Below are 10,464 nucleotides of genomic sequence, written 5' to 3'. Positions count from 1 at the left end.
TAGTACTAGAGAGACAAGGCTAATATTAATATTATGCATGACACTAATCCGATGTTCAGTAACAAAATCAACTATGATTTGGCCTCTTATAGATCTCAAAGATGCATAAGCCAAATCATATCCAAACAAAGTATAAGCCCACCAACCAATTCTGCAGCTATGAATTGGTCTATGCAGCATATATTCAATGACATCGGTCATGATGTCTCAACTCCATTCAATCATAATATAGGCATACATATAAATTTTCATGAGCAGGTACCTTGTCTTGCTCTCCAATCAAACTAAGGACGATATTAGAATACTACACTGGCCATGCATTGACATACTCTTAGGACGATAGATAAATATCATCGGCCATTACCATGTAAACTTCATTCAAAGCACATATAGCCGAAATAAACAAATGAAATGACAAATCAAGTATTTCGGCCCTTTGGATCAGCAACAAACTTGTAGCTAATCAAATGTATAGTGACTTGGTAATACCCTTTCATGACGTAAGAAATTATATTGCATCCATGGATTAAAATAAGCCCATTGAGGGTTACCAATCATACCTGATGACAAATTCCATGGCATAGGCGTTAACGGCATAGTTGAAGAATATGGATAATGTGTAGACCAAAGATGTTGAATCCTTCGGCTTGGTCCTTCATAGTTTTTACTCTTTTCCTTCTTCACTTTTGCCGCACTTCTTGTAATGGAGGCATGCACATAATTCTTATTTTGAGCACTTCCTTTGGGAACCCATGCCATGTTCCTTTCTTCAAGTTCTTGTGCACTAAGTTTGTGTAATTCCCTCTTTTGCCAATACGATAAGCCGAGTGGGCATCTCGGCTGTGATTCTGTTCTGACCAATGGCAATTCCTTTTTGACCTTGTGAACTCTCAACTTCTTTTCTTCAGATTTGGCACTTTGACTCTCAATAATTGGTTGCTTCGTCTCATTGCCTTTTGTAGCCAATGTCAACACTTTAATTGGCTCTTTATTATTTGAGATCAAATCTGAAGTAGCACACTTACGACCATCTCTTTTCACGCGGTAGACTTGCTTGACCACCTCTTTTTTCATCCATGGTGTCCGGACCGATTCCTTATAATTGAAACGGTCTTTAACATGTGACTGTTCAAATGTTGATCTTCTCGGAGCTGCATAATATTGGTGAGATGGTCTAAAATAAGATGGAGAATGTGCCGTTGTATCATACCTGTCCCATGATGAACATGGATCTACATGAGCATAGGGAGGCGTGCACGGCATTGGCATTGGCGGCCCAAAATAAGGATATGAATGTGTTGCATTGAAACTCTCACTTTGCCAATACCGATCCTCATATTTGCGCCTTGGGGGTGATTTTGGTTTCTTTGCATGATTGGGCCGATAAGCATTCCTCTCTTCACTCTTCTTTTGATATTTCTCCAATAGTTCAGCGAAGGTGATTTTTGATCTTTTACACTTGCGCTTTATTTCGGCCTTTGTTTTCTTTTGGTTTGCTTTCATCGATCGTTGGATTTGCTTGCTGCCCCCCAGTCCTTGGCGTCTCCATTGTAGCTTCGATGGAATTCTCACCCTCAAGATTATGTTCATTATGCTCTTCAACAACTTCTTTACTTGAAAGCTTGATCCCATCACCTGTAGTTTTTACCTTCTCTTTCAATGGATCGGCTCGAAGCAGCCGATGCAAAAACTTTTTGCCATCGGGACCAATCGGAATAGACTGGTCATCTCTTGGTGTTTCAACAAACTTCAATCGTCCTTTTTCAATGGCCGATTTAACTATTTGACGAAACATGTTGCAATCCTCAAAATTATGCTTGGACGAATCATGCAACTTACAATACATTCGTCCTTGGATTGATGGCTTAACATGGTGATCAAGAATTGTAATGTAATTATTTTTCAGCAACAAATCAAATATTTGAACACACATGCTTGAATTGAAGGTATACTTCTTGTTTTCTAGCCGATCTTGCTGTGAGAACGGCTTTGGAATTAAGCAAACGAATGGTTCAGATTTTGCATCACACCATTCGGCTATGCATTGTGTTTTGCACTCTATCACTGATGTCTTTGGGTAAGATATTATACTAGCATCGGTTTTCTCAACAGAATTTAATCTTGGCTTTAAATTTCTAAAACGAAAATAGTTAGAACACACATGTCTCAATTGAGACCAGGTGTAAGCCAGGTATGAAATAAGCAAAGCTACCCAAATAGATATGAACTTTAGATAAAGCAACGGGGAAAGCTTTGGCTATAATAATAAGTCACTATCGGTCTTTATAAATGACGTAATGGGTTGACCGATATGCTCAATAACAACTTTATTGCTAGCAAGTAAATTACCCTTCTTCATTGGTCTTTCAAAATTACTTATGAGGATTTTTCTAATAGATGCATCAACAATAAAGTCCTGACCAAATCTGAAAATAGGTAAATTACTTGCTAAACATACCTCTTCAAATATGTTGGGAGAGCACGATGGTGGTGTGACTTGAACAATATCTTGCTCCGCCTTTGGATGGCTACACAACGCTTCTTCATCATCTTTTTGTTGATTCCGTGCATCATTACATTGAAGATTTTTATCGGCCGAACTTTGTTCGGCTACTTGTTCTTGTCCTTGAAGTTCATCAATTTCTCTGGCACGAAACTCATAGGGCAGGAAGTAGGTTCCATTAACTTTAGAAAAATCAAGTATGGTCGCTTTGCTATGCTTTCCATGCCCTTTCTCAATAATGCTTGCCTCTTTGCATTTGATGGATTCAGAATATATACTTCTTGATTCGGATTTTTTAACCGGAGTACTTTCATGTTCTCAATCATCTTTCTTTACATTGCTTCTACCAATTGGCAATGCTTCTTTCACTTGAGCCAATTATGTTTCTTTTTGTTTCTGGTGGCGAGCGGCGAAATTGGCTTTAATCTTTTTCTCATTTTCAGCCCACTTCGGATACGATTGTCTCCCATTGCTTTTAGATTCTTTCGGCAATGGCACATGGGTGTTGTCGAAACTTTGCAATTGTGTAGGGGCTGTATAATATGATGTAGTATTAGGTGAAGGCATATGCATTGTTGTAAAACCATATTTTTGCTCCCCAATTTTATCAATTGGGAAAGATTCATCTTCTTTTCCTGATGCATTTGAATCGGCTTCGAAGGACTTTGGACCTGGCTTTATGTTTCTGCAACTAAAATAATTACAGAATATACGGCTCATACGAGTCCAAATGTTAGCCAGGCATGAAACAAACAAAGTTGTCCATATGAATACAAAGTTCAGTTGGCATGACAAGAACAACTTCGGTTTTGATAAGTTGTCACTATTAGCCTCTATGAACGATACCATGTGTTGACTATCATGATTAGTGACAAGATCCTTCCTAACAAAAAGTTTACTCATTTCAATTGGTCTTTCAAAATTAATTAGAATCTTACTAATAGGTACATCAACAATATCATTTTGACCGAATCGAAAATTGAGTAAACTATCTGCTAGGTGTACCTTTGTGAAGACGTTGGAAGGAGAAGATGGTTGCACCACTGGAACAATACATTGCTCCACTTCTGAATAATTCTCCAACGCCTCTTCCTCTTTTTCTGGATCTGGTGCCTCATCACTCAGATTGCCCGAGTATATTTCACTCGAATTGCCCGAGTATATTTCAGTCGGATTGCCCGAGTGGATTTCACTCGGATGCTCTTTGTCAGTTGAACTTTGCTCGGCCGCATTTTTTGGTCTTGATGTTCATCGTTAAGTGAACTATGTTCAGCCATTACTGTGTTCTTGATGCTCATCAATATCTTTAGCACGAAACTCATAAGGTAGCATGTAAGCTCCCTTACATCCAGAAAAATTGAGCACAACCAATTTGTCGCGTTTGTCGTTCCTTTGCTCAGCCAAGCTTGCATCTTCTATTTTGGTACACGAGGCAATAGTTGGCTTGATGCACTTGGCTTTAGCTGGTGATGCACTCGTCTGGAACGATGCACTCGGCTGGCACGATGCCACGCACTCGGCCTTAAACATCCCGTTGCTCAATCCGGTTTCAACCGAATCCACCGTATTAACCGAGTGAATCCTTTTTTGCTGCTTTGCTTGCAAAGCTTCTTTTTTTTCTTGCTTCAACAGTGTAGAAGGGCCAACATGGTTGCTACATGGAGGAAGGCACTTGACGTATTCTTGCAAATATCCCTCTCCTCGTTTCTTCTTGAGTGCTTCGTAGGCCTGTCGATATTCTGCTGGTAATTCCTCAAGGGTAGGTGTAGTAAATTCGTTGACTCTATTCCCTGTGAGCTTTGGCTTGATCTTGTCCACTTGGGCTAGATATTTTTCTTTAAACTCAACCCTGCTTGGATCGGCTTGCCCCCCAATACTTTTAGGATCTTTCGGCAATGAATTTTGGCTTGATGTTGCCGAAATTTTGCGCTTGTACAGGGGGTGTATAACATGCTGCAATGATAGGTGAAGGCATGTGCATTGTTGTTGAATATTTTCTCTCGACAATTTGATCAATCGGCAACACTTGGTCTTCTTTCAAAACCCTAGCTCTTATTGCCTCATAATCAGGAACCAATCCCTTGTCGTGTTGCTCAAGGCAAATAGCACTAATCTTCTTATTTTGGGCTAAAAATTTTAATGCAGCCAGAGCCACCTCATCTCCTGCAATATTAGGCACATATGCTCCTATAGTATCTCCATTCACTCGGCCATGACCGTGAACGTGAGCCGATTTATGAATATATTTAGTTTCATACGCCACTGAACAATTAATCTGATGAGGTGTAGTATATGATGTTTGAGGATAACCGGCCAAATAGCTAACAGAAGCATGGCCGATTCCCCCATTCATCGGCATGTTTGGGGATGAACCCGCATATTGCGAGCCGGCTGCCGATGGATAAAACTTTGAGATACCCTCATGTAAATGAGGTGTCCTATATTGATCACTCGAACAAATCGTGTTGTTCACCGACATATTGCAAGTTGTTGCCGATGCACGAAAGTTCAGATTCATAAGTTGCATGTCACGATTCTGTAAATTCCAAGTTTCTCCAATGGAATAACTAGTCGGCCTTTGCTCATTAGGGCTGGCCGACATCACATGTCCATTGAAAGATCTAGCAACATCAACATAATGGCTATTTGCATCTACACAAGGAGATTGATGATACATGTTACCGTTGTAGATTGCAGCCGCTTGATGACGCTCTCCTCGTAGCAAGAACAGGCTGAAGACTGTTCAAAGCTTCGTCCTCAGCGGAGTCGCCCAAAAGTGTGTTCGCACACACACACGTCACGTGTACCCTCGACGTCGGGGGTGATGCACCGCAGCTCACGTCGAAGGAGACCCGACCGACAGCGTGATACGCAAGACAGTCGGCGGGCGCTTTTGCAGACCCGAAACCCCGCGCACCCGGGAGGGACCCCGTCAGGGATTGCGGCGGCTATGGGCTGCCCTAGGTAGTGTACATGCGTGTATCTACTGATGTGTTTCAAGCCAAGGCTGTCGTGTACATGCGTGTATCTTGTTCTTTCTTCTTTTTTTCTTTTTCTTGTTCAGTTTTTTTAACTGAGATATGTTTTGTGTTGTTGATTGATTGGTGATTATGGGAGAATTGAAGCAGCACATGTTTCTACATACTGGCAATGGTGGGAATTTAGAGAAATTTACCTTTAAAGTAAATCCAACGGTTGTGATTTTCTGATTTACATAATTAAAGGCTAGATATTTCTAATTATTATGCAATTCTCTAGCATATTTATCTTTTTCTAGTTAGCCGGTAACCCAGATGACTTGTCATTCAGACAAAGCCTTTGGATTAGGGAACGTTTCCAGCCGGCAGTCCGGCCGAGTCTTCGGCCGGACGCGCGCGCTTCTTTCGATTGCGCTGTATCCTGCGGCCCCGCGTACCCCTGGTTTGACTAATTGCCTCAGCCCACCACCAATCGTTTCTTTTTTCTTTCTCCCGTTTCCTTTCATCTTCCTCTTATTCCTTTTTCTTCTCTCTCCTGCACAGGAGGATGGTGAGGCGCATGTTGCTTGTGACAGATTTTTGGACTCCCCATGCTGCAGCCGCGTCCTGTGGAGCTACAACTCGAACGATTTTCATTGCCTCCTCTTCCCCTCGTTGCTGACAGAGCAGCAGTCGCCATGGATGCGCTCATAGACAACTTTTTTTTATGGAGTGTTGCAACCAGCCCCGGGAGATGCTACATCCGGCGACGAGGGATGTTACAACCGACAAGTTTTTTTGTTGGAACCAACCAAAGGTTCTGTCGCTGATTTCTTTTGGCTGGAACAAGTGTCTTGTTTTGCTACTACCGGCGGCTTCATTTGCTACTACCGGCGACAACGTTTTTTTGCGACATAATTCATGAAGATGATGCAACCTCGACGACGGGTGACAACATTTTTTTGCTGCAAACTATGAAGTTTTTCACTACCACCGGCTATAGGGTTTGGTACCACCATACACAGCGGCCGGCCGGCATTTTTCTTTTGTGTTTTGCTACAACCACGTCATTTTTTGTTGCAGTCGGCAACCACAGAAGCTACATCGGGTTAACATTTTTGCTACAATGACGATGGCGGGCTGTAGCGGTAAGCTTTTTTGCTGGAAGCGATAAACTTTTTTGCTACAACAGGTATCGTTTTTTGTTGGAACCAGCAAGAGCCGCAGGAGGGCACACGGCGAGGTACACCGCGACCACAACGACAGGTGCTGCGGTCGGCGGCCGGCGTTACCGGAGATGCGGCCATGTCCCCCGGAGCCGGTGCTGCAAGCCTGCAACCACGAGTGCATGTTGTTGCATGCATGAAGCCGATGAGAAACGCAGGTGCACCGGCCGAATTGATTGTGCCGGTGCACCGGCGCAGATTAGTCGCCTTTGGATTATTACCATGATATATAATAATAAGAGGAAATTTAGGTTCATACTATAGCCAAACAATGTGCCAAATTAAAATTTAAACAGTGGGGATATTTGATCAGTAAATTAAATTTTAAATATAAATTATTAGGCACTAATATTAAGCATTAGAGGAGTATATCAGACATGGTCATGTAATTAGTTTCCAAAGTGTATACATACGTGATGTTCCTTTTTTTTCTATTTTCCAAGTGCATGAACGTACGTGTGTGTATTCTTTTTTTTGTAAGATTTGACACATATCTTTCCTAGGACAACACGTTCCTTGTTTTTTTCAAACTTAACAGGTTTCTTGTTTTTTTTAACTTAACATGTTCGTTTTTTCTTTGAAGTCAATTTAACACGTTCCTTGTTTTTGTAAGGAAGAGTCCGACTTCTTCTTGATTATTTTCCCTGGGATGCATGCAATCTTTTTAACATAAGTTTTTTTTATGAGGAAACAAAGTGGCCTCCAGATGTATATTTTTTCAACGGGGTGGAGCCAGGGAGCACGTTGTTCGCACACGAACACGTCACATGTACCCTCGATGCCAGGGGTGATGCACCGCAGCTCACGTCGAAGGAGACCCGACCGACAGTGCGATACGCAAGACAGTCGGCGGACGCTTTTGCAGACCCGAAACCCTGCGCACCCGAGAGGGACCCCGTCAGGGATTGCGGCGGCTATGGGCTGCCCTAGGTCGATTCGCTAGCTCGGCCCTAGAGCCTCGTGGATCCGCAGCCCTCCAGCATGAAGAACTAGCGAAGAACGAGAAGAAAGATACAAGGGAGAGATAAAAAGTAGATGAACACGAAAAAGTAGTAGATGTGTTTGTTCGATTGTGTGTTGTTTCAATCGGCCGTCACCCCCAACATATATAAGAGGTGGCTGGACTTCCCGTACAAGCAAAGAATTTATCTAGGCTTTCCTTACAAGAAAATTACATCAATTCACGTCCAAAACCCTAGTCAAATTCGGACTGGTTTATCCGAACTTTCCAAAACTGTTTGGTTTAAACTGGCTGCACATTGCGGGTCTTTTTTGCGGTGGTAAACGATCCCGGATGAAAACAAGCCCAAAAGCAATCTTGACCGTTTTGACGAGACGAACAACTTTCATGTTGAAGGTTTTTTTATCAGAGATCATCTTGTGGGTCAGATCGGTCTCGCAACACAGGCTATTTCCTCGCGCTACCCGTCAGACATGTGTCTGGTGGGGCACGCCACATGTCGCCTCGTGATAGGGCTGCACTCCGATTGCTCTAACTTTTTCATACGAACTCGAATTTGAAGGATTTTTATATCAAAATCGATCGTTTCGACGAGACGCAGACAACCCGTGTAGATCATTTTTCCATCCGAGATCATCTGAATAACCTTTTGAGCCCATCTTCAACTTCTCGTTCGATTGACTATCACAGCCTCCAACCCGGCAAGTTTTCCATCCGAGTAAGCTTTCCACACCGGCAATGTTTCTACCCGGCAAGCTTTCACACCGGCAAGGTTTCACTCCGGCAAGGTTTGTACTCCGGCAAGGGTTCCTCCCTGACAAGGTTTCTCCCCCGGCAAGATTTCACACCGGCAAGCACCGGCGATCTTTCTGTGCCGGCAAGCTTTCACACCGGCAAGATTTTACCCCGGCAAGGTTTTTGCCCCGGCATGCTGTTTATGATCGTGCCACTTTTAAGCATCAACACACGTACGTGAGAAAATCTCATCCTTTTCCCGTTTACATGTATGTGTTTTTCTTAGTTGGTGTATGTACGTAAGTTCTCTTTTTAAAGAGGCCCACCATTTACCAAATATATTTTCTTTAACATATGTGCGTTCAGATGTGTCACGTACAGTCGTTGGTGGCCCAGAGCATTATATATGTTACATAAATCTAACGGTCAAGATAATTCTATTTGTTAAGATTTACCAGATCGAGGGCTAGTAATTTCTAATTAACGTGGAATTTTCTAGCATATTTACCTTGCTCCTGGTTCACCTTATATTACTTTTAATATATAAATAGATGCAACATAAATATGTAGACAAGACCTGTGTTTGTCTTTTATTCCCAAGTTTGAACTAGTATAGTTCGGGTTCTTACATGATAGTGCATGTCACATTATTTTTTCACCGCTACAACGACGAATCCATGGACTAAGAAAACGGTGTTTCATATATCTAGTACTATAGTTATTTTCTTCTCAGTTAGTACCGAAGATGCCAAATGGCGCGTTGGCGCAATATGGAGGGATGTAGACATTGCACATTGCAGGTAGCGTCTGTAGCGCTAGGTTCCTTATTTCCTCGAACTGGGGCAGTTGTTGAGGCTGGACAGAGCCCTGGGCCTGTGGGTTTTGCTGAGATGGCCGGAAGGAGCCCTGGCCTAATGGATATTGTTGCTGAGACTATTGGAAGGAGACCTGGCTCGATGGTTGTTGTTGTTGTTTTTGTTGTTGATGCAGAATAATAGCATGAACAACATTGTGGATGGCCTGGCACTGCGACTGCTCAGGGATCTGCCATAGGTGCTGACAACACAATTCTTGCAACAGCTGGTAAGTACTTTGTGGCAAAACTTGTGATCTTCCATGTGCTATGTTGTGTTGCTGCAATACAACATCCATGCATGGAATCAGTTGTTGTTGCAAAATTTGTTGAAGGATTTGTTGTTCTTGTTGTTGTTGTTGTTGCTGTTGCTGCTGCTGTGAAATTGGTTGTTGTGGTTGCGAATACTGTGGTTGCGGTTGTGGATATGGTTGTTGTGGTCGAAATGGTTGTGGCTGCGAATATGGTAGTTGCGGCTGCGGAAATGGTTGCAGCTGCAGATATGGTTGTTGTGGTGGAAATGGTTGTTGCTGCCCTAGAAATTGTTGTTGTTGTACCAATGGAACTTGCTCTTGTGGTTGTTGCTGAGATGGATTTTGTGGCTGCAATTGTGGCACTGGAACTCTAACTGCAGTTGTGGCGGTGGTCGCCACGATAGCAAGGAGGGCAAGGATGAGAAATGTCTTCATGGTGGATTTGTATTGACCACAGCTTGCTTGGCTTAAATGATGCGCTCTACCTATGAGAATGATGGATGAGGAAGGATGATCGTCATGCTACGGGGCTATTTATAGCTGTCATGGAATGATCTCTTTCACAATTGGCATTTGTTTGTGTGGAAAGTGCTTGGATGCTTCTCAAAATCATCATTTGGTATGTTCTGTTTGGTGGCACTACTTACAAGTGTATTCTTGGACTGTTCATTAAAGTTCCTTGTTGTTGCACTATCATTCCACCACCAAAAAGGTGTGATAACACGCATGACTCATCTTATTCACTTTACAGCTCAAACACTAATCTGGATTGCCTATTTTTCTAAAACTAAGTTTGTAATTTTCTGCAAATTGTTACGCATAAACTAGATAAGCATGGCTGTCACGGTACTTAGTTTGTAGTCTTGTGTGGTCTGTTAAGATAGATATAAGACTAGTAATGTAACTTGCGTTAGTAGGCCATGACTCGTCAAATTCCTTTTACATGTCAAGTGTTGTAGTGTTCTAGAAGTTATT

At 42.4% G+C, this 10,464-nt stretch overlaps 1 protein-coding gene across 1 annotated transcript; it reads right to left on the bottom strand.

Moving 5' to 3' along the window:
- Positions 1-8,947: 8,947 nt before the first annotated feature.
- Positions 8,948-10,008, bottom strand: LOC125515972 (alpha/beta-gliadin A-IV). The gene is given in 2 exon segments (XM_087531096.1): positions 8,948-9,141; positions 9,143-10,008. Coding segments are annotated over 2 exon segments (843 nt in total). The 5' UTR covers positions 9,925-10,008; the 3' UTR covers positions 8,948-9,080.
- Between the last annotated feature and the right edge of the window lie 456 nt (positions 10,009-10,464).

Source organism: Triticum urartu, chromosome 6A (genome assembly GCF_056163025.1).
Source record: "Triticum urartu cultivar PI428250 chromosome 6A, HENAU_Tu73, whole genome shotgun sequence".
Taxonomy (NCBI): domain Eukaryota; kingdom Viridiplantae; phylum Streptophyta; class Magnoliopsida; order Poales; family Poaceae; genus Triticum; species Triticum urartu.
Note: the sequence above shows the minus strand (reverse complement) of the source record. Positions and strands in the feature narration are given on the sequence as shown.